The sequence below is a fragment of the Melitaea cinxia genome, chromosome 14 (assembly GCF_905220565.1).
Source record: "Melitaea cinxia chromosome 14, ilMelCinx1.1, whole genome shotgun sequence".
Taxonomy (NCBI): Eukaryota; Metazoa; Arthropoda; class Insecta; order Lepidoptera; family Nymphalidae; genus Melitaea; species Melitaea cinxia.
The window spans coordinates 8,050,281-8,076,614 of record NC_059407.1 but is presented as its reverse complement, the minus strand read 5'-3'; the positions used below and the strand labels follow the sequence as shown (position 1 = coordinate 8,076,614).

At 33.5% G+C, this 26,334-nt stretch overlaps 1 protein-coding gene across 1 annotated transcript; it reads left to right on the top strand.

Moving 5' to 3' along the window:
- The first annotated feature begins 3,949 nt into the window (after positions 1–3,949).
- On the top strand, positions 3,950–25,650 carry LOC123659899 (integral membrane protein GPR155). The gene is made up of 14 exons (XM_045595062.1): positions 3,950–4,041; positions 4,125–4,414; positions 4,491–4,786; positions 5,155–5,276; positions 5,622–5,787; positions 10,367–10,594; positions 10,844–10,996; positions 15,005–15,170; positions 17,613–17,761; positions 19,624–19,781; positions 20,862–21,015; positions 22,148–22,323; positions 22,401–22,526; positions 25,002–25,650. The coding sequence occupies exons 1-14, from the start codon at positions 3,950–3,952 to the stop codon at positions 25,192–25,194; spliced, it is 2,469 nt and encodes an 822-aa protein (XP_045451018.1). The 3' UTR covers positions 25,195–25,650.
- Positions 25,651–26,334: the final 684 nt, after the last annotated feature.

Here is a 26,334-nt window from a genome sequence, read left to right as displayed (position 1 = left end):
GACGTACAATTAAAAAGTTCCAACTGTTCATTAGCACGGTTACCTTATACAAGCTCGCTGACTATCCAACTTAGTTGGTCAGTCGCACGGCAAGATGAAAGACGACTACACGCGTGCGCGTGATTTCCCTACGCCCGGATCTTCATCGACGGGTACGACGTCTGCGTCCCGATCACTTGTTGCAAACGAAAAAGTAGAAGAAGTTATAGATGAACGTTAATTAAAAAATATAGCATGTTTTAGAAATAAAAAAGGACATGGGTTTCAAAAGCCCGTGGACATATATTAATTATATTTTTAAAAAATCCTTTTTTCAACGACTATAGCGAGTCGGAAAGGTGTATCCTGTTTGATTATTGCTTGCCCAATTAGATATACGAGCTCATCAAAAGACGAAATACTCATTCTGTAGTATGAAGATTTTTTTGCTGGATAACATCTGAGTTTAGAATGCAATGTATGATGCTTCCTATATTCTAATCTATTACTTAATATAGGATGCACCCAAATTTTCTCTTTTGTTTTCGTCTTCTTTTTATTATTAGAGCAATTAGAGCGTTTTTTTTCCGTAGTAAGTAAAGTAAGTAAAGTTGAACAACTAAATTGTAAAAGTACGCAATTTAGTTGTTCGGTAGTCGGCCAACTCACAATTGTATGTGTGCGGGTGCACTAAGTTGGCCGACTAAATTGCAGAGTATACTAATAGGTATAGTGACATAAATGGTAGGCCGCACATCTTCTCCAACTAAATTGTCCAACTAATTAATTGGATACCGATCGCATCAGAATCGAAATTCACTTCCGATCGACGTACAATTAAAAAGTTGTCCAACTGTTCATTACCACGGTTACCTTATACAAGCTGACTATCCAACTTAGTTGGTGAGTCGCACGGCAAGGTGAAAGACGACTACACGCGTGCGCGTGATTTCCTTACGCCCGGATCTTCGTCGACGGGTACGACGTCTGCGTCCCGATCACTTGTTGCAAACGAAAAAGTAGAAGAACTTATAGATGAACCTTAATTTAAAAAAATAGCATGTTTTAGAAATCAAAAAGGACATGGGTTTCAAAAGCCCGTGGATATATATTAATTCTATTTTAAAAAAAAATCCTTTCTTCAACAAAAGCAACACGGAGGGGAGTAGCCATGTACAGGCGTTCCCCTCTGTCAAGGTATAAGACCAAATGGCCATATGCATACAATAAAACTAATTGCAGCCGCACTGATCACTAGACTAAATCTAGTTGCGCGATTGAATCAACGTCCTTCAAAAAATGCCAAATTGTTCTGTTTTTTGCTGCAAAAAAAGCTCTGCCACGTCAAATTTACTAAAACATCGCTTTACCTTTCATACGTAAGTATTTTTTAACCACATTATTACTTGTATACTTCTTTTAAACCTTTTTTAAATTTAAAAATTACAAATATTATCGGTCGTGTGGACTCGATTTATTTGCCAACACAGGCCGCTCGCCCTCATACAATATGCGGATCGGTCGAGCGACTGATCGGAGTCTATTTCCGAGAAGTCACTGTCGCCGAGCGATAGTGTTGTTACCGGTTTGTTTGTAGATAATTATCGATAAAAACGGCAAAGCCAAAACGGAGACAGACATTTTTGAGATTTTGATTTATTTAAAATATTATATTGCTAGCTTTTTTTTTTAATAAACATAGTTATATAATAAAATTGCATTAAATTAAATATAATACACGTATTATGAGTATTAATACATTTTACTAGAATAACTTAATGTGAACTTCCACCATAATGTTTTATATAAAAATTTGGCAGGTTTTCTAAAAATCCAAATTTAAGGGATACATGGAAAAAAAATGGTAATAACAGATTAACCTAGACGCCCACAAAAAATAGTATAATTTGTTCAGATCATATCAATACCACCATTAGTCGAGGGCACCAAACCAACACTAACGCCACACTGTTTTTGTCCCGTAAGATTTTTTTGGTCTCATGTACAAGGTAATCAAGATATGGTTCACCTTAGTCATAGTAGTGAAATAAAGCTTAGATTTATCAACTTTGAAAATTAACAATGTCCATCCTTTCAGAGTCATCAACAAATCATTCAATCTAGCAGATGACAAGCTATCATCTTATGATGCCATTAGTGCTACGCTCCCTATTTCTGATTTGTTGACATCACCGTGTACATCATCAACTCCTTAAAATGTGGGTTAACTTTAAATCGTTTATTGTAGACTGGCATTGTTTGGCACGACAACGTTGCACCTAACGTATTGTGACATAATTATAATAGACATATGCTGTCGCGATACTTTTTAACCGACTTCCAAAAAGGGAGGAGGTTCTCAATTCGACTGTATTTTTTTATGTATTCTTCAGAACTTTTGACTGGGTTGACCGATTTTGATGATTTTTAATTCAATAGAAAGCTGATGTTTAACATGTGATCGCGTTCAAATTTCATCGAAATCTGATAACAACTTTTTGAGTAACCTTTGATAACGCGTATATATTACGTATATTGTATTACTTGTCGATGAAATTGAAGTCGTTTTTTTTTTCCTTTGCGAGCAAATACAATTATTGTAGATAATTTGTGTTCTACAAAGTCTTACTACATTATATATTTCTATTATCATTAGTTTTTGCAGCACACGCAATGTAAGGAATTTTTTAAGTTATTTTTTTATCCCCTGGGTTACATTATTGGAGTTTTAGTAAGGATCTCTAATATTTTTGAAAATATAGTATAACCTATGTCACTCAGGATAGTGTAGCTTTTCAATGCTGAAATAATTTTTTAAATCGGTCCAGTAGTTTCGGAGCCTATTCAATGCTAACAAACAAACAATCAAATCTTTACTCTTTATAATCGTTTATTTTACATGAAGATGTTTGATTTGTAGTATAAAATAAATTAAGTCTATTTTTATAATAACATCTTACCTTTGTATCACTTTAAAAACCTTATTTCCCTAACCGAGTACTTGAATTTATCGATAATGAATATCGACAGTTGGTACAACCACGGCTGTAAGCAACTTGTCAGTGTAGTTGCGGCGTGTCATTATACTGCAATGACACAGAATGACACAGTGTGTGAAAAATGTAAGTGTGATTTTAATATAGTATGTGTGAGTTTCGTAGTGACAGACGATTATTTTTGTGTGGGGATTAGATAAAGTGTGCATGTGTGTAATTTCCCCCCCAAAAAATGACAGACAGTTTTGTATCGGTAACAAACGCAATGGCTACCAAAGAGTATATAAGTACTGATGGCTACTCCCCTCCGTGTTGCTCTATGGCTTTAGTACAACATATCGATTTAAAAAATCCATTTATTTGGTCCCAGAAATCGATTCATGGATTAATCGATTTCAGATCGGCATGCCTAGTTCAATATAGTACTCTGTGAAGTCAAGAAAGAAGCCGAGTCAAAGCCTAGATTATTTGTGGTTTATTTAAGTCAGTTCATTCAAGTCAAAGCCTAGTTTATTTAAATATTATTGATTATTGATTTCTCCTTCGTCAAATGCCGATATAATGCGAAATTCGCGCATTTACAAAAAGTTGGAAACATATATAGGTTGCCATATATAGAAGAATTGATTGATAAACGTAGGTTACAGAAGTTCCATACTCTTAATTTCTTCAGTAATAAGTAGTAATTTATTTATAGTTGTAAATGTGTTGTTTACGAACGTTTCTTTATAAATGGGAACCATTTTTTTTTCGTAATTAAATTACAATTTAATATTCATTAAAATATCCATTATTTTCATTAAATTTACAGTATTTCATAGTTCATGTTTTTCTTCATAATATTTTGAAGATAGTATCAATTTTCTCCCTGATCTTTGCGAGTGATTTTTGACACACATTGATAACATTATTTTGTTTACTTACAGTTATCAGCCTATTCTCATAAAATAATTAAAATAAAAAAATAATTAGAGATGGATACAAACGCCAAAGTTATTGTTAATGATTCAGTATCAGATCATTTGTGTCCAGCTTTATTTCAGTGCTTTACAATTATTATTTGTGGGTAAGTTATTAATTTTTAAAATAATTTGTCTTAAGCATGAACTTTTGCTGTAATACTATTCTTAATGATATATATTTTTTAAGGTATGTAGCAGGGCGCCTCAATGTTGTCTCTAAATTGGAATCAAAAGGAATTGCTACGTTTGTGGGCACTTTTGCTCTTCCATCTCTTATTTTCTTATCACTAGCTCGCCTTGACTTTAGTGTTGTAAACTGGACATTTTTGGTTGCGATATTGTTAGCAAAAGGTCTTGTATTTTTTCTTGTAATCATGGTTACATTGCTAGTATCAAGACCAACGCATTTAGGACAAGCTGGAATATTTGCTATATTTTGTACACAGAGTAATGATTTTGCATTAGGGTTTCCTATAAGTGAGTATTAATTTTCCAAGATTATTGTAGTTATATTATTTTTGATATTCCTATTTAATAATAATATATTTTTTAGTTGATGCAATATATAATAAAACACATCCAGAGTTTGCATTGTATTTATATCTGATGGCACCAATATCTCTTGCTATTCTTAATCCTGTTGCATTTATTCTGATGGAGCTACACAAACAGAGAGAAAATTCGCAAACAGTTGTAAATTCTCCACCTCACTTACAAAAACTAAAGATGTTCATTCAACTGTGTAAGGGAATAATCTTCAATCCAGTACTGATCATGACAATTCTGGGTATTATTGGTAATATTGCTTTTAAACATCAACTGTCTGTTTACATTGAGGGCTTATTAGATGTAAGTTAAATATTTTTTTCTGTACTAAATCAGCCTTATTATAATTACATCTATAAAGAGATGAAATGCTTTGTTACTATCCCTTATCCTCCTGTTAGATGTTTAAATTAGTTTTATTCTATAGGTATAACAGGATTATTTCATGTACAAAATCCCCCACTTCAAATTGCTTTACCTAACTTAAATTTTTATAAATTAATCCCTCATAGTTTTACCTTTGTTATTACTGATACCTTGATTATTCAGGTATATCATTGCAAACACTTAAGTAGTTTTTATGTCAAAGAGTAAGAAGCCTCCATCCATCTATCCATGCATAGCGTAATATTGGTAGAATAAACAAAAATAAATAAATAATAATATTTCAGGTATTTGGACAATCTTTCTCTGCTGCGGCATTGTTTTTATTAGGATTGCGAATGGTTGGACAAATAATGAGATTAAGAGGACCGGCTCTTATATTGCCCTGTGTACTGATAATTGTTAAACTGTAAGTTATAAAACATGTATAAAAAATCCTTTATGCTCAAAAACCCTCAGTAGGATGAGAATGCCATTTCATTTACAATCAATATCCCTAGTGGTTCAGCTATATTTTAAGATAAATGTAAACTAGGCAAGATTCACTGTGTCATAGCATCCGCATCGTAAAGTAAAGTGTTTTACTGTGCAGAAACTTTGCTTTAAACTAAATGAGTGATAATATTTAATAAACGCTTACTACATTAGATATTTTAATATATGTCTTAAATAGTCATGTGCATTTTTAATCAAATAAAAATGTTCTTATTTTATATTCAGTTGGTTCATAAATATATTTTTTTTAATATTTTAGTATTATCTTGCCAGTGGTAATGAGGGAATGTGTGAGTGCATTAGACGCGGGAGCAAATCAATCTGAAACTCAATCTCTATCTACATATGCATTCTTGTATGGAACTATACCTACTGCACCGGCAGTTTTCGTTTTCTCCAATCTTTATCAACTGGAAATTGACTTGGTAAGAGAAATTTATCTACTTATTTATTATTGATTGGTTATTAACAATTAGGGAAAAATCTATAATTTACTTAGATACTAGCTATATTTTGTATTTTAGAAAAAAGTTTTTGCCATCGGTTTTTAATGATATTTTAATTTATTTTCGGCTGTTTAAGTATTTATTATATGCTTGCTTACGACGCCGCGTTGGCGCAATGGTCATAGCACTGGTTTGTGGCTGTTGTACTGGTGGTTGCAATTCGATACCCGCACATCACAAGCATTTCTATTGGCCAAACAAATGTTTGCCATGATCTGGGTGCTTGTGCAGTCCTTATGGGGCTCCCCACAGTGCCTCGAAGAGCACGTCAGCCCCAGTTGTTATAGCGATGGTTACTAATAATAGGGAATATATCCGCCAACCCACATTGGAGCAGCGTGGTGGATTAAGCTCTGATCCTTCTACATGGAGAAAGAAGCCTAAAAGCCTGCTGGCCAGCAGTGGGATATTACAGGCTGAAAGTATATTTAGCCATTCGGATTTCATACCACGAGTGACGTGCTAACGTTTAGATCTAATTGTAGTTATGAAAAAATATTAACTATTATCTTATGCAGTGGAATATTACAGGCTGAAGCGATATGCTTGCTTAAACCTGTAGGTATAATAACAATTATTTAAAGTAGATTTCATGTATGAAATAAAATCAAATTACCTTATACATTAACAAATAAAAAAAATGTTCTTGTACACTACTACTGCAATTTAATTTAACATCATTTGAAGCTAGGCGTGTCGCTAGTATATTTAAGAATAGTCCACTACTCTTTCGATGGGATATTGTTTTAAATTAGATTTTATGATTACAATAAAAAGTCATCTATTTGAGCAGCTATTGGTATGTATAATAAATAATGTAACATATATATAAATTATTTTCAACCTAAAAACTCAAGTATTTTTTTTTTAGTTTTGATTGATACTGATAAGAATCAATTAAATTACCAATTCGGTATTTAAAAATAATATCATTTTTAGCATATTATTATAATAAGTTCAAGTCAAAGAACCAGAATTTTAGTTCGAGTAGTAGTAAAGCACGGACGCGGAGCACGAAGAATTTCGTACATTGACCTCTCATCTTTTGTCTTTGTCGCTCGCGTATATTATTATATTGCCGTTGCGCTCACACAGGTGTAGTGACAGCCGTATTCACAGATTGTCAACCTTATCACTTTTATTTTTCTTACGAAATTTAAGTCACAAGATTCATCGTTTTTCATTTTTAATTTAACTCAAAAGTTAACAATACTTATATTAAATGCGAATGTGCAGCAACAGATCGAAGATTTTTTTGCCTATACAAAGTATGGCCACCAAATTGTACACATAGCAATATATATATATATGTTCTTTTCTATGATTAAACAAAAAAAAAAATCTGTGACACAGCGTAGATTTAGTGTAGTATGCAAAAAAACGAGTTCTAAGACATCCCGAATTCTAAACTACTCTACCTATTTTTTAAACCTTCGTACTTTATATAAAAAATTTGAGAACCACTGGCAGTAGGCAAAAGGGTCACACGACCAAATTTATTACAATTTCTTAAACTTAAGTTTTCAAATATCAGACTTGTCGTATTTAAACCAAAATTTGGAGATGATATGCCAGATGCCATAAAGTTAACTTGTTGAATTTTTTATGGTAGAAACTAGATAAACTAAGGAAGTTTTTAAGATTCTTTTAAATAAATTATTTTGTTGCTATTTTTTTTTTAATCTTCGAAGTTATGTTTTTTTTGCACTTTTCTTTTTTTAAGTACTTCTTTTATGTTTAAGCGCATGATTTTACTTTTAGGGTTTATTTGTGTATGTATTAGTTAGGACCCAAGGTTTAGCTAAATTACAAAAAAAAAATCAGGCGTTTATCTCAATTTTTACAAAGTTATGATCAAAGATAGCGCTAATGTCGAAAAACACTGAAAAAATTAAAAAAAAATCACATCTCCTAAACTATAAAAAAATAGGATCATATACATAGGGGTGATTTGGAATCCCCAAGGGGTGTTCTAGCTCTGGACTTCCGCTTGACAGTCTTTCCTGGGACACCTGTATAAATACTAGCGACCCGCCCCGGCTTCGCACGGTTTCAAAAACTATCAGTGTTCCTCTACTATATTACGCATGTATTAACCTTCTACATTCACATACTACAAACCTTCCTCTGGAATCACTCTATTTACTTAAGAAAACCGCTTCACAGTCCGTTGCGTAGTTTTAAAGATGCTATGTAATGATATATCGGATATTATAATGTTCCTTATTACGCCTAAAAATTTTGTACTGTTATTTGTATACACATTTAGTTAACAACGGTGGACTTATCTCTAGAAGAAATCTCTTACAACCTGTAATAGATTATTACACATACGAAGGTGTTCGACTCCTTACTGCGTTCCTCCAAATGTTCCGTTCTGGGGTTCCGTATGTGTTATAGATCACGTTCCAAAAAATATATCCTAGCCATTTTTTTAATTTGGTTTACTTTAAACAGAGGAGCTACTTTGATAGACTCGTTCCGCATGATATTTTTCGTGAGCGCGTAAGCAGGGCTATATTATAATTATATATTTTTTTCAATGAAAAACATTCAACGTGTAAAAGAATTCGTTTCCATTTTTTACTTCTTCAGTTGTATGCGGCAGTTAGTATTAATATTTCATTTCGACGACCTTTTAAGGGCCAAGGATAATATTTAGTAGATATGGGACAGTTATGTACTTTGCCAAAGTAGCTCGTATAATAAGACAAAGTAAAATTTAAAAAAGAGCTAGGAATTTATTTTCTACGAACGTAGTAAGGAGTTGAATGCCCTATATATGTATAATGCACAAAATTATCTCTTATAACATTATAAATAGTAGTATTAGTTTTTTTAACCGACTTCAAAAAAGGAGTAGGTTACTCAATTCGACCTTTTAATGTATGTTCGGGGATAACTTTGTCGTTTATGAACCGCTTTTGATAATTCTTTTTTTGTTGAAAAGCCGATGTTTATCATGTGGTCACATTTAAATTTCATCGAGATCCAATTACAACTTTTGGAGTAATCTTTGAAAATGCGTATTTACTTGACTAATTTTTCGTCTACCTACGTTGTATTACTTGTCGATATAATTGAAGTTTTTTTTTTTCGTTTGCCTGCAAACACAATTATTGTAATATGTTTCAAAGTAGTAAACTAATTTTAATACCATTCTTGCCGTTACAAATTATGTACTTTTGTTAACCAAAGCAATATAGGCTACATTAATAAAACGAACAAAAAAGGTCTGCCGTTCATGCGTAACAAAAACTAGTGTGGTGGGTAGTTTTGGAACTGGTTTTACAACTCCTTTTTTTTATCGAAATTGTACTGAGCGTTTGTAAAGGTCGCGTTAAAGAGTAAAGACTAAAGACCCGTACCCCTATAAAAAGAAAGGGTTAGATCTTTGACCTTTTTACCACCCAATTCCTATATTCACCACGACTACCTACACATGAATCAATTTCTTCCAAAAAGTGCAAATGTTCTACAATATTTTCCCTAACTGACTTGAAATAAATTTATAAGCAGCTCACACTTCGAATTTCAGTACTGCCATTCTGGTTTCAAAAATATGTAAATTTTATGCAAATAGGTATGTATTTTTTCATAGAAAAATTATATGTAAATATTACACAATACATTTTTGAATATTAATGTTTTGTGATATTCATTGTACCATTAAAAGTAATTAATATTATGCAAGTATATTTTGAGTTAAGACAGCAGAGAATAGTTTGCTCTAGATCTGGAGCAGCTCGACTAAGGACGCACCTGATCCGTACAGAAGTTCACAGCTAAATAATAGTGCTCTCAACTAGTATTGCTTATCTTTGGCGAATAAACGTAGCCAGGGGCTCCTGGGAACGACAAGAGTAGGGTCAGAAACACGCTTGCGACGCTCTTGGTCTTGTAGGCGATCATAGGCTAGGTAACCGCTTACCATAATGTGTACCGTCCGTTTATTTGCCATGCGAGAAGTACACGATACGATACGATTCAGTAAGCTGAATCCACCACGCTGCTCCACTTCGGTTTGGCGGATATGTTCGCCACTATGAGTAACGATCGCTGTCAGTTATATATAACAACCGAGACTGACAGCTTAACGTGCTCTCCGAGTCACGGTGGGGTGACCGACAGGGACAGACATCATAACCGGAAACAAATATTTGTGTAAATACAAATATCCATCCCGTAGGGGAATCGAACATGCAAACCGCCGGTGTTTTAGGCGCCTAAAACAAGTAAGTTTGGCTAATTATATAATAACGACAGTGAACTTGTTAAAATTGACATTAAAATAAATAACTACTAAAAACTTTATTTATAAAACAACAACACTTAAAGTGTAAATATTTATAGAGTAAATGTGTTTATAAGTAGCTAGACTAGTATTACTTTTATATATATATATATATATATATATATATATATATATACATATACACATACATATATACATACATATATACATATACACATTTATGTATATTCTTTTTTTTTGTAGATGGCATCATCTATGGTGTTCTGCACATTTTTGTCTGCACCTATAATATTTCTCTCCGCTGAAGTTATCTCCATAAACAAGGACTTCGCAGATCAAATACAGAAGTTTGCTTTCGATGTATCAATTGTGGCTTTAATAGCTGCACTTTGGATTCTACTTGTCTTTACAGTTACCAAGAAATATAAGAGCATACCGCATAAATTGACGTTGTGTTTGAATATTTCTCAGGTAAATAAAATTACAGTTTTTTATTAAATTTTATAAGTTAATTAACATTATCTATATCTCGTGGTTGGAACTGAGTGAACTCTTATCCTTAGACAATTTTAGAATAAAAGTTAGTCTTTGACTCAAACTACTAGATACGCATCACTTAACAAAATTACAATTTATCACTAACGATATAATATTCTTATGACAGAAAACTGACTATACGTCCAATTTGTAATAAAAATATAATGATTATGTTTCTTCTAGATATTGCAGGCTATAAGTGTAATATGGGGTGGGCCTGTGAACAATAGCCCACTGTCATGGAATACCACAATACAACAAGCCTTCCAGTTGTTTAGCTCCTATTCATGTTTACTATGGACATCAATGCTGACCATTGGAATATTAATGCTTGAGGTTAGTCTGATAAGCCATAAATAATTTAAGAGGTAATTTTCAATGTTAGTTATTCAACTATTTCACATAGAGATTACATTGGCTATTTTTAAAATTATGTCCATATTTTTCGACTTAAAATTTTAAATCTTTAATTTAAATAAATATCATTATTTGAGTACAAGAATTAAAATAGTTCCAGTATTTAGAAATATCTAAAAATTTTAATTTTTGAGATTTCCTCCTTAATTGTAGTGTAGTATGTTCTTTACAAATAAATCAATGTTTTTATAATTTTTGAATACATTTATCACATAATAATTTTTTAATGTTATCTTATAAGTAATATTTTGTTATAAGTAGTAATATTTATCTTTGTGCAAGACGAATTAAGGTCGTCTTGAATGTTTCAATATTAAAAATATTTGGCAATGATTATCCGTGAGCCTTATCAGTATTTTAACGTATTATTTTTAACATTATAATTTTATGTAACAGGTTTTGCCTAACTTTAATTTGTGGAATTAAAGACTTGATCCAAAAGATCAGAGATCAAGTCTTTAATTCCACGAATTAACGTAACGCAAAACCTGTTTAAATCGAATATCAAATCACTCTATTCAATTTATGTGCAAATATATATGTTAGCCTGAATATTTATTGTATAACTTATATAAACGCTCCATTAGTCCCAAAACATTTGCGTTAAATTAAATTATTAAAATTCTTATTAAAGATAAAGTTAAATAAAAAATATATATATCAAGAAATACTTAAGAAAATTGGATCTTTAAAAAATATGTCTATAATTTTAATGTTAGACTAGCTGTGCCCGCGACTTCGTCCGCGTGGGATGGAATAAAATAATTATTGTTCAGTTCGCAGAGTTATAAAATAAATAAATTTCTAAAATAAAAGTAGTCTAAGTTACTCCTTACTATTTCAGCTATCTGCCAGTGAAAGACCCGTCAAAATCGGTCCTGCCGTTTCAGAGATTAGCCGGAACAAACAGACAGACAGACAAAAATTATAAAAAATGTTATTTTGGTATATGTACCCTATATACATACATACGAATTTAGTTAAAAGCGGTTATTTTAATATTACAAACAGACATTTCAATTTTGTTTATTTGTATAGATTTTCTATTAATAATACCAAATATCATAAATTAGACTGATTATGAGTTACGCAACTCATGATAATACCAAAATAGAAAATAAGGTACTACAAAGAAGAAAAAGAATGACAAAATATTAAACGTTTTCTTTAAGCCCCACATATTTGTACAAAAATCAAAAGCCGAGAAACGATTTTAAAATTAAATCCCAATAAATAAATCTGTGGCTTGCATAAAAATCTCTTTATTAGCAAAAGCACTATATAATTACTATTTTGACTAGCCCATTGGCGCAGTTTGTCGTGGCCCTGCTTTCTGTTCTGCGGGTTGCGGGTTTGATTCTCGCCTGAGTCTGGGTTTAATATTATATTTGTATTAATATATTTCAATATATGTATAATTTCTATGTATGTTTATAAAAAAATAGTTATAACTTGCTTACCATAGGAACAGACGACCATGTAGAATCGACCGGATAAAATTAATGTGTAGTATTAGTATATTCTATTTTTTTGGAAGTCTTATTTAGTAAACAAATATGGCGTACTTCCGACCACAGACAATAGAGTAATATTGTAAGTTTAGTAAAGTGACACAAAGGGCAAATGAATGAACAATATTAATAAGCCATAGACGAAAGTAAAATTCCTTTTATGTTCTAATATTTAACGATACCATATTGCTAAAATGATTGCAAAATTTGATAATTATAATTATATATATGAATATTTTTGCTAAGAATTAGTAGAGGTACAGAATTTCGAAAGATATATATATATTATTAATCGAGTATTTTTATAAAAGACAAAAAATTTATATTTCGTTTATGTAAAATGGTAAAAAAGACGTCACAAAAAAAATTTATAACACAATAGGACGGCCTGTGTCTAGAAAAAAAAGTCGACCCTATTAGTATTATTGTCAGATTTTTTGTATTTACTATGAATAAAAAACCTTGCGCCGGCGATACACTCTAACATCTAAAAAAAAGGACTAATATCATTGTTCTCCACGAAGCTCTTATTGGGTAATCCTAAGTCTCATCCTAAAGTCTCAAAAAAAATTCCTGTGAACTACAGTAAACTTTTATGCCATTGCTATGTGATATACTTTAATATTATATGGGATAGCGTTAAAAATGTTCAGGGTGAAAGTGATATTCAGAAATATTCATAAAATTAAATAAAACCTTTACAATGAATACTTTACTATGAAAGATTGACATTTGCAATATTTTGTAAGCATTTTTTTGCGCTCAACATAAAAAAAAGAAATAATAACAATATATAAAATATAATAACAAATCGCTTGACGGTAAGATTAGTGGAACGAAATTCCTTACGGCAGGCTTGACATTTGGCTGGGCGAGCGAACTGAAAAAATGTGATAGTAAAACCGTAAGAAAAATATATAACAGAAGTGACGTTATATCAGTCATACGACTGTATAATATGACGTTTGTAAAACTAAAATATTACTAGTGAACTTTTTTTTTTAAATTATTTATGTAATTTTATACTGTCGACAAAAATAAATAAAGCCATATGTTTTTTTATTTCACTTAATAGTTTGAATTATTATTATTATTATTTTGTTTGATTTATTTTACGGTATTTATTTTCTAAAATACTAAATTTCCTAAATACTTTTATGTACTTAATTAAAAACCAATCAACAAAATTAAAAAAAATCAAGAACTAGAAAATATACATACATAAATTAATTCAACATTTTTTTTTTCAAATTGTGTTGCTTCTATACTATCCGAAGGAACTTCGTTCCTACCTGGTGTCCTATGTTTTATAACTTATTAACAAATTAAAATTTAAAATATAGGTAAAGAACACGGCCTATTTTATCGCTCATGCTGTTCATTCACTTTACTACCTCTAATTTCGGATAAATTTACGTGAATTTAGTGATTCTGAAAAAGAAAAACTTCTAAAACTTCTTTAGCCACGCTTGACTTGGGGAGTAAGCTGGGTAATGCGTGACGAAAGCATTACGAAAAGAGTGATCGGGCAAGGTGATCGGAAGTTAGTTAAAAAGGAAATATAAGTTAGTGAACACAGAAAGAGAGAGAGTTACGTTTCGTATATTACTGTAGGGGTAGGAGACAGAGGTGCGAGCACACATTTTCTTTCTTTCTCATAATTTGAATTATTAATATAAACATACGTATAGATGAAGCTAAAGAAGTTTTACTTCAGTCGTGTGGTTTTAAGCATCTTTGTTTTATATATAAAAAAAAAGTTTCTTTGCCGATTCTTCTCTGAGAATCTACATTCCAAATCGGTGGTAGCTTCAATTTTAACTATAGTTTATTTATTTAACTAATAAAATTTTAATTTGTAAAATGACAATTTAAAAGTGCTTTTGAAGCTTACATTAGATTTTTGCTTTTGGCTTCCAATAGTGCCAACGTAATTTATATGATTTGGCTAATGTCACGTAGAATGGAGAAGACACGAAGAAATTGAATATGTTATTGGCTCTTATTTTTGTGTTATGTTGTACTGTTTGTTTTCCAAATACAATTGAATCCATATCTCCTCAGAACGATCGCTATGGTGTAGTGGTGCGTGTGCCGTGTAGGTGCCTAAACACTGATGGCTTGCGGGTTCGATAACCTCTCCGGGGGATATATGTATTTGTACCAATATTTGTTCCCGGTTTTGGATGTCTGTCCTTAAGGGTCTCCCTACCGTGCCTCGGAGAGCACGTCAAGCTGTCGGTCCCGGTTGTTACCATATACACCTGATAGCGATCGTTACTCATAATAGGGAATCTATCCGCCAACCCGTAGTGGAGCAGCGTGCTGGATTAAGTTCCAAACCTTCTTCTACATGGAGGAAGGCCTATGCCCAGCAGTGGGATGTTACAGGCTAAAGTGAACGTGATATCCACAGAGTCGCGGGCCGAGTTTCGTGGTGACGCTATGGCCGGTGCTGGCGTTCGTGGCGTGGGGCGCGCCCGCGGTCATGGTGGGGGTGTTGTTGGCGGCCACGGGCGGAGTCGTGGGCGGGGACGCGGCCGATGCTATCCGTCTCTGCGTGCTGTTCTTTTGTATCACGCGTGAGTAGAGGAATTTATGTTTGACTACAATTGGCTAGACCGACGATCTACGTAAGATTGCCGGTGTAGGCTGGATGAGAATCGCGGAAAACCGGGATGTCTGGCGCGAACTTGGGGAGGCTTTCGGTAGTGAAAAAAAAATTATAAAATTTGATAAAAATTAAAATTTATGTAAAAATACACTTAATGTTCTGATTTGGAATCATAAAAGCACATTATTGTTTTATTATATTGAAATTAAAAGTCGTATATTTTAATTTGTATATCACGTGGCCTAAAACACGACCCGCCACGGTATGACGTCACACGGACAGTAACAAAAACAAAGTTCTGTCAGGGCTGTAAACAGCTAGGTACATATCTATCAACTTTAACTTCAAGTGGTAATATTTGTGCATTTCTTTTGTATCTATTTATTTATTAAAATGCAAAAAGGTTTTGTAAAAGCAGATAGTTTGAATCTGCCAAAAATTGATTCAATGATGGTGCAAAGTTTTTGCATGTAACCCAGACTTCTGTTCTGCCGAATTGCGGAATGTTAAAACATCTTTGTAAGTAACTTATATTATACTGTTTTTTAACCGACTTCCAAAAAAGGAGGAGGTTCTCAATTCGACTGTATTTTTTTTTTCCGATTCGACAAATTTTGTTTTAATCGAAAAGTGGTGTGTGCCAATTGGTCCCATTTAAATTTATTTGAGATCTAACAACTACTTTTCGAGTTATATCTAATAATGCGTTTTTACTTGACGCTTTTTTCGTCGACCTACGTTGTATTATACCGCATAACTTTCTACTGGAGGTACCGATTTTGATAATTCTTTTTTTGTTGGAAAGGGAATATCCCTAGTTTAGTACCGTGATAAGGAAACCAGGATCTGATGATGGGATCCCAGAGAAATCGAGGGAAACTCTCGAAAATCCATAATAACTTTTTACTGGGTGTACCGATTTTGATAATTTTTAATTTAATCGAAAGCTGATGTTTATCATGTGGTCACATATAAATTTTATCGAGATCTGATAACTACTTTTTGAGTAATCTTTGATAACGCGTAGTTGCTTGACTATGTTTTCGTCGATCTACGTTGTATTACTTGTCGATGTAATTGAAGTCGGTTTTTTTTTCGTTTGCGAGCAAACACAATTATTTATGTAGGTATACTTAATTTGAAAAACAATGTTAGAAAGTTTTGGGTTATGTTTTATTCCTTATGTTACTGCCAAATTAAACAATAGTTTTTTTTACATTTATTATACATACATATAAATATATTACATATATATTATACATATATTACATATTTGTACAGCTAGACACTACACACCAATGATAGCCATTGTAATTCATTATTTTACACAAAAACACCAAATATTTGTACCTGTTAACGTTGAACGACAAAGAGTATACAGGGTATCCCAGGAAAGACTGTCAAGCGGAAGTCCAGAGCTAAAACACCCCTTGGGGATTCTAAATCACCCCTACGTATATAATCCGATTTTTTATAGTTTAGGAGATATGATTTTTTTTTTAATTTTTTCAGTGTTTTTCGACCTTAGCGCTATTTTTGATCACAACTCCGTAAATAATTGAGATAAATGGCTGATTTTTTTTTGTAATTTAGCTAAACCTTGGGTCCTAACTAATACATACACAAATAAACCCTAAAAGTAAAATCATGCGCTTAAACATAAAATACCTTCGAAGATAAAAAAAAAATAATAGCAACAAAATAATTTATTAAAAGAATCTTAAAAACTTCCTTAGTTTATCTAGTTTCTACCATAAAAAATTCAACAAGTTAACTTTATGGCATCATCTCCAAATTTTGGTTTAAATACGACAAGTCTGATATTTGAAAACTTAAGTTTAAGAAATTGTAATAAATTTGGTCGTGTTTACTGGGAGTATGACTTTGAAAACAGATAAAAAACACTTCCTATCTGAATCTTTTGTATTCTAAGCAATAGTTAAACGGTATGATAGCCGCGCCAGTTGTTCGGAAAGTGAAAAATAGAGTTAATGAATTAGTGTTAGAGTGAGATAGGGGAATTGTCGCTGCTATCGGTATGTAAGCTATCAAATTTGGTAGCTGTTTTCCGGGCAGGACAACGTCTGCCGGGTCCGCTAGTTTATCATAAACGTTTATCCGCTGGATACCATTTTCCATCAAATGGCGTGACAACCACGGCGTGTTCTTACATTTTACTTATCGACTTAACTGTAGTTTTCGTAATCCGTATTCGAATAAATTCAAAAATTCAAATCGACCCAGTATTCTTGCTAAAATTTAAAAAAAAAATTCGTTGCTGCTTTGTAATTTTCGATATAATTATAAAATTCTGAGATCACTCAAGCACACCCAACATTTAGCTCAATCTTTTGGAGGATAAATGTTATGCAATATGGTTCCAATAAATATCTAAACCTCGACCACCTAGTGACGACGGGCTGCCTGCTCCTATACGCGCGGCTCCGGAGGCGCGACGCGCGCGCGGATGAGACCGAACGCCTCATCGACAACGAGCACGCCTCGGGCAACCATTTCTTTTCCAACTACGGTAACTTAGCTCTCTTGATACATATATACGTACTTATAAATGAGGACTGACTCAGTCGCCAACCCGCCTGTCAAGCGTGGTGACAATGGGCAAAACACATGAGTTCGCGCCATTGTTGGCGCGAACTTGTAGAGGCCTATGTCCAACAGTGAACAGTAGTAGGCTGAAGTGAGTGAGTGAGTGAGTGAGGACTGACTGAAATTTTAGTATCTGCGAGTTTCGGCCTTATTTTCGATTTTGGCCAAAAATAATCCAAAACTTTCGACCTTGCCGAAACTTTGTGTTCGTAGAATGTCGTGCGTTGTCAAGAATTAAATATTATTATCTTAAGAATAATGTATTGTAAACTAGCGACGCGCCCCAGCTTCGCACGAGTGCAATGCTGATACTAAATATAAAATAAAATAAATATAATATATGCGCAAACAATGTGTTTATTTACGACATCACATTAGAAACCTCTAAAACTATCAATGTTTCTCTACTATATTGTGCATTTATACGAGAACCTTCCTCTGGAATTACTCTATTTACTGAAGAAAACCGCATCAAAATCTGTTGTATAGTTTTAAAGATCTAAGCATACAGACAGCGGGAAGCGACTTTGTTTTATATTATGTAGTGATACAAAACCTATTGTATCAAATATATGCAAAAATGCTTAAATTACATTTCAGTGTACACTGATCACTGACTACGTGAGTTTCGGTTTCGACCAAAAAATCTGATTCGATCAGGCACTACATATAAGGAGAGACCGCCTATACGTTATCATCGAATTGGCTTAAAATATCATGTGTAGGGCTAGGCTTTAATTGAAAGTACCCGAGCTGGAACTACAGATGGCGAACGTTTTTAAAAAGAAAAATTTACGCGGTTCAGGTAAAGCAAGAACCATTTATTTTAACCTGTTTGCCAAGTAGCGGCTGCAAACGGGTTAAAATATGATGCTTAGAGGTTCATTCAGTTCTTTGTGTAGAGGTTTTTTTTCAGCTCTTTCTCAATTTTTACAATATTTGTCATAGTTCGATGGAATATGTGGTCGTTAAAAGAAATGAAGAAATGAAATATATTTTTTGTAGTCGCAAAAAGAAATGAATCTGCAAAAAAATCTGCTTAATATTATAATTTTATAAACAGGAAATCTATTTTTGTTTCATATTCACCAAAAGGAATGGAGGATCCCGGTAAGATAGTCCTGTTTGCTTCAGTGAAAGAATTCACATTGCACGCAGTCAATCCATTCACATATAATAAGAGCGCAGTTGAACAATACCCAAAATTGCTTAGTTACAATTACTCATTTTACACTACATAATCACAGCATTTTTGGAACGAAGTTCCTTACGGCAGCCTTGACATTTGGCTGGGCGACCGAACTGAAAACATGTGATACTAAAACCGTAAGAAAAATATATAACGGAAGTGACGTTATATCAGTCGCACGACTGTATAATATGACGTTTGTAAAACTAAAATATTACTAGTAAACTTTTTTTAAATTATTTATGTAATTTTATACCGTCGACAAAAATAAATAAAGCCATATGTTTTTTTATTTCACTTAATAGTTTGAATTATTATTATTAATATTATTTTGTTTGATTTATTTTATTTTACGGTATTTGTTATTTTCTAAAATACTAAATTTCCTAAATACTTTTATGTACTTAATTAAAAACCACTCAATAAAATTAAAAAAAAAAAAAATCAAGAACTAGAAAATATATATAAAATTCCACATTTTTTTTTTCAAATTGTGTTGCTTCTATACCACCTGAAGGTACTTCGTTCCTACCTGGTGCCCCATGACACCACATATTTTTAATATTAAATTTAAGTTCATTTAACCTTTCATATGTAGTAAAATTCTCGTACATTTGATTTATAGTTAATTATATTTACAGGGACCTATGGAACTATAACTGCTTCTCCATCGCCGAATAGGAATGACGATTGCTCTAATGATCTTAATTGTAATAATGGACTTGTCGCCAATAACTCACAGGATATTGAAGATATAACCAACGAGAGGTTAGTCATTTTTTTCATTCTTTATGGATTAATATATGGATTGGATTAATACCCGGTGGTTAATCATTAACACCATAACGGATAGTTCGACCATTTCAGTGATCTTTTTGTTGGAATATATGGTTTTTTTGGTGATATTCTGAAATGATTAGACTAAAGTTATTAAAACCATTGATAACATATGATTGAAATAGTATACTTGTAGATTAATGCTATAAAAAAAACTCTATCTCTCTCATTGCTGTTGCCCTTTAATTTAAATTGTAAGTATGTGACTTAAACTAGTCGAACCTATTTTTAGCAGACTATTAGATAAGCAGGTAGTTTTGTTGATAAGTTTTGTCACATATTTCTATAATATTTATTTACAAATCTATTCAATTTTATTCTTTTTAAACGTTGGCGGTTTCTATTAAAATATTTATTTGTAAAGAGATTGGGTTTGAGAAAATTACTTTGTTCACAAACAAAGCGGAATAAGTGTGTATGTGGATCGTCATGGCAGGCCCTAGGGCCTGTCTGGGTATGGGTTTCCAGGCTATGCCTGCCTACTCGGGCTTTTCCTCACCGGCAGTTCCCACTGCCGGGTGCTTCCTTTCCGGTCCGACGGGCCTAGGATGCGCTCACCGAGAGAGCGCTACCCTATAGGCTACTTGGATCTTCGGTTATTTATTGTGCAGTCTCCTCTGCGTCGTCCTCTTCGTCGCCACCGTTTCCACCGTTGGTGCGGTGCTGCATCTGCAGCAGGAGGACACGAGGTAGTGGACGCCCCTCCAGCGGTCTTGCGTGAAGCGGGGCAGTCCCGTGGAAGTGTACGTAGGCGTCGTGGTGTCTCGATATATGACGTCGTTTCTGACGTAAATAATAATATAATACGGAATAAGTGTGTACTATTCTAATGTGAAACTGTCCGTCTATCAATAGATGGTGTTGATAACGTTTAAATTGTACTATAAAGAATCCCTTACTTTATTGCTTAGGAAAGCACTTTAGATAAAGATTAAACTTCATGTTCTTAGACTTTGAAATTTCAAATCATACGTACAAACATACGAAGTGTCACGAAATTGAAGGTTAAGTGTTGTCGCGTTAAAGGGAGTGCGCGTGTCCGCCGTCTCAGCAGCTCCGGTGCAAGTCGTCGGAGTCGTGCCCCTGTCTGCGGCCGCCGGACGGGGCGGCGCGCGGTCGCGGCGCCCAGCTGCTGCGGCACACCGTGCTCATCATCGCCTACAGCCTCATGATGTTTCTGGTAACCTGACACTGTCGTACGTGCGTCCAGGGGAATACACAATCATACGAGTACAATGTAGGTATAGTTCGCGTCATGTAAAAAGAACGCTGAAAGAAACTGGAGGGGGGTGCGTTTGCGCATGGGTATACTCGCGCACATAAGTACTACTGTTTTATTTTTTAATTAGGCTTTCACTCGCGGCTTCGTTTAATGGTTATTGGTAGGTACATAAAAAAATACTAGAAATACAAGTGCGAATAATTCGGACTAAATAAGTATAATAATTATCACTTTACAAAATTAAATTTTTTAGTTATTGAAATGTCGTATTCAAAAATATCAATTATCTACTGTCGATATTCGTATCTTAATAGTTTTTATGTGTTTAAAATGATAAATTGATATTTGTTTTTTAGTGAAATAAATAGTAAATGGAGAATTTTGTAATTTAAAACTTTGGTGCGCGATAATATTTTGAGTCGACGTCGAACTGTCCAACCAATAGCACACCGGCAAGCATGCGACTCGTGATAAACACTCCGGTCCCCTACCCCGTACCACCAAATAGACCGATAAATCGCTTCTGCGTAGTTTCAAGGCCAGCGTTCTTTTTACATGACGCGAACTATATATGTGCAAGTATGTGTGTATGTTAATGTGCATGTATGTCCGTGTGCATGTATACATTAAAAAAAAACTGAACGGTCTTTAGGTAGGGGCAGCCGGAAATATCCTGCGTAAAATCTGGAGCAGCCCGATTGGGAAGTAACTCGACCTTACAGAACATCACAGCTAAATCAAACTGCTTTCAAGTAGTGTTGTGTCCGTGTGGTGAGAAAAGTGACCAAAGCTCCTGGGGAGGGTCAGAATAGGGTTAGCAACGCGTTTGCGATGATTCTGTTGTTGTGTCCGTCTATAAAGTAATTGCTTACCATCAGATGCTCACCCGCGTGTGTACGTACGTACGCTTTTCAGCATCAGCAATGACTTAGTTGTATAAAAAAAAAAAACTTGGCATAATGTGTTCTTCGTGATCAATATCTAAAAATATTATATAATTATTTATTGTGTAACACCGGCATTAGTAGGTTCGATTACTGCTCGGAGGCGATATTTGTATTAGCACTTAACAATTTTTTTTCTTTATTAGGCTTTGACCATAACGGCTTGGAGGGTGATGCGTAAAGATCAAACGGGAGTTTTCATAGAAGTTGAATTTTTGGATACGGCGTTCTGCTACGGACAGGCTTTAATTATGTTCGTGCTTTTTGGACTCAATCCTGAAGAAATATTTATACCTACTGTAAGATATCTAAAGAAAAAGTGGTAAGTATAAAAGAAATCATATTTTTTGATTTAATAAAATTGAATTGAAATATCAATCAAATATACACGCATTCAAGGTACGGAACAGACACGGTAGTGCTGCCACCAATCGATGAGTTACCATTTGAAACCAAACATATTTGTGAGCAGTTCATTACACATCATCTCGAGCGCTGCAAGAAAGATATTGCAGAGGATATCAGGTGACGTATTAGAATAATAATGTTTAGAATATTATATAGCACATTTTATGTGACCAATTACAATTGACGGAAGCGACGATAGGAAGGAAGAATTATTCTTCAAATCCCAGTCCTTCTAATTTTAGCAGACACGGGACCCCGTTTATATATTTAAAAAACACGCGTTTATTAAAGTTTAACTCGCGACTAAGTGTATTATATAAATAATAGCTGTTACTGTCGATTTTGTTAGGAATAAATTTTCCACGTCTTGCAACATTTTTATTAATGCTTCGCTACTATTGTTCATAGCTTCATCAATCAAACATCGTTCAAGCATCGATCTTCGACCCAGTTTTTAAACTATTTAGCTTTACAATATCATTATACTGATATATATGTAGATCTGACTAGGTTAGGTTAGACGTTTATTATTTATTATTATACTGCCGTGTTTGTGTAAAAGGCAGTACCGTATATATCGAAATCTGAGAAAATTCAATACAAAGTTTTGTGTTTGTTCAAACTAAATTATATATATAATAGGTTTAAGAGAGTAGGGTTATTAATTATATATTTTACAAATGTTATCGTAAAAGTAATGCAATGTTCTCAAAATTTTACAATATAGTACGGACGCGGAGCACGAAGAATTTCGTACATTGACCCCTCATCTTTTGTCATTGTCGCTCGCCTATAAACATATTTCCGTTGCGCTCACACAGTGACAGCCGTATTCACAGATTGTCAACCTTTTTACTTTTATTTTTTTTTTACCAAATTTAAGTCACAAGATTCATCGTTTTTCATTTTTAATTTAAATCAAAAGTTAACATTACTTTTATTTAATGCGAATGTGTGTTTATTGGTGTCTTTTTTCACACAGCAACAGAGCTAAGATTTTTTTCCATATACAAAGTACAGACACCAAATTGTACACATAGTAATATATACATACACTAACTTATATATATATATATTGCTGATTATACAAAAGTTGGGTAACTTCTGAGGATATTTTGTTTACTATAGTTATTAAATCAAACTATTACAAATTCGGGTGTATATGATGGCTAATCTAATGAATATATTGTTCCAAATCGGGCCAGTCAATTTTTTAATTAGATTGTGAGGTATTTAAAAATTTCCGAATTCGACTGCCAGGGGACTGACGAGGGTAACATAGTATTGATGAAATACACAATTTTGTGAGAATTATAATGAAATTTAATAAAAATTAGTACAAATCTCTTGGTTTTAATAATGGCACATGCCTTTAAAGTATTAAAAACACTCAGTAACAATTAAAAATAATTATTAATATGTAATACTACGAGAAAATACTATCTCAGTTTTCAATACAGCCTTTTGACATTTAACGTTACGTTATTCACTTAGCTTTTACTACTTTGACTTAGTTTTACTTAATATTTCTAAGTAATCAACAAACAATAGAAACAAAAATCTAACAATATTTATCTTAAAAGTACTAATTATCATGAATTTAGGAAAAATAACAATATAATTGTCAAACAAATTGCTTGACAATTGTTTGAAAGATTTAAAAGAGAATGAAAGTGGGTTGAGAATGAATGAGTTACGTCAAAGTCTTCTCTATGCTGATGACCAAGTATTACTTCCGTCTTCTAAATAAAGTGGAGAACATTGCATTATGAGAGTTTTAGTATATAATACTATTTACATCACAGATTGTAGTAAATTAGTAAGATTTTTGAAATCAGTGATAATGTTTAATGGATAATGTCTTGAATGTTGGTTTTCGGGATTGTGACATGCCAAAGGACTAACGTTTTAAGTACTAATTTTGTTTTTTTTACTAACTTGTATTTAAAATGAAGAAGTGAAATTGAGTGACCAAATAAAGGACATTTCATTGTTTTAAAATAAATAGTAATTTCAATAAAATATTATTAAGACTTTATATACTGGCTGATGACATTGAGTTACCTATTTTTTGTATATTCACCCATATATATATATATATATATATATATATATAAGATCTTTTCTATGATTAAACCGATCCACGGACAGACTAGTAATATTTAGTGTAGTGTGCAAAAAACGAGTTTTAAGACATTCCAAATTCTAAACTCTACCGATTTTTTAAAGTTTCGTACTTTATATAAAAATTTTGAGAACCGCTGGCAATAGGCAAAAAGGTCATTGTACGTAATTCTTCGTGCTCCGCGTCCGTACTATAGCAGTAAAAAACGATTACTATCATTTACTTAAGGGATCGACAATTTAATGGTAATTATGAGGTGAGCATCGTGATACAAAATTTCTAGACAGACATTAAGGTTGCAGGGTGTCTGTCGGTCGTTTTTTGGTATAGAGATCTCTCTCTTTCGACGAAAAAAAAAATACACGTGATTATTACAGACTCCTTACTTCTTGTGATATTTCGTGATTTTTCCCGAACACCCATTGAAAGCCCTCAAAGCACAGCCCTTGACGCGCTCGCCGCCGCAGGTGGCGCATGCGCACGCACCGGCGCGTGTTCCGCGGCGCGAGCCTGGTGCGCTGGCTGGTGCGCGCCGGGCTGGCGGCGGACGCGCGCGAGGCGGAGCTGTACGCGCGCCACCTGCTGGACGGCCGCCTCCTGGCGCACGTGGCGCGCCGCCACCACTTCTCCAACTCGCCGCTGCTCTACACCTTCGACTAGCGACGCCTGCCCGGTACCCCTCCTACTGTACTAGTTTACAGTTTTACCGCAAGCACCACACTCCAATTCGCCGCTGCTCTACACCTTGAATTACTGACACCTCCCCCCCGTTAACAACCCTCCACCATTTTCTATCTTGTACTAGAGTAAGCCTTCAACTAGTGCTACCACCCCCCCCCCCCACCACCCACCCGGCACCGTTCCCTATGTTGTACTAATACGAACCTTTACCTAGTGCTACCATTTCCCCTTCGTCACCTACTCTACGCGCTACAACTAATCTTTCACGTTAGCCTCTTGATAGCCTTTGTACTAGTGTGTGAGCTAAAAATGATTTGATTATGTGTCTTGCCTCTAGATCCGCTATACTCATCCTGTGGCCCGCATGCGCATATAATATATCTTTATCAAAACTTATTTTTTCATTAATAAAGTAACTACATTGTTAACTTGGAATTACGTTTTAATTAAAACCTAAATAATTTTTGCTTGCAGCTCACGACACCATGACTGAAACGTATTTGTGGCCCCTATAAAGAAAAGGTTGAGTAATGCTGCTCTAGCCAATAAAAACAGATTTTGTTCTTCTAGTCTTGAGTTTACATTTTTGTGATTATAATTTAGATTTGTGCTCAAAGTTAGCGTAAAATTATTTGATATTTTAGTTCCACAAAAATTGAATAATATTTTATAAATGATTTACGATTTTAGCGAATATATCGATATTTCAGAAATTTTATATTAGAAATTTCGTTTTATTAACAGTGTTAAAAAAATCATTTCTGATTTGGTACTTAAATTTCATATCTAATAAGTCTACATACATTTCACTCTAGATACTTTTATTTAATTTATTCGTATGTCACAATCAATCATCTCGTTTCTATTTTTAAGTAGTATTTACTTGTTTTGTGATGATTTTCTAATTCCATTTAATAAGTGTAAACACTATAAGTAACTTAACATTAGCTACACAGAAGTTATACTTGCCGTGTTACTTTTTTTTCGTATTTCGTCTACAGTATTATAAGATAACATAGATCTGACCATATTATATTTAATGTAAGAACAGATCACAAATTTTCTTTAAATGAGATATGTGCTTGGTTGCTATGTTCTATTTCTACGCAAAACTAGCCG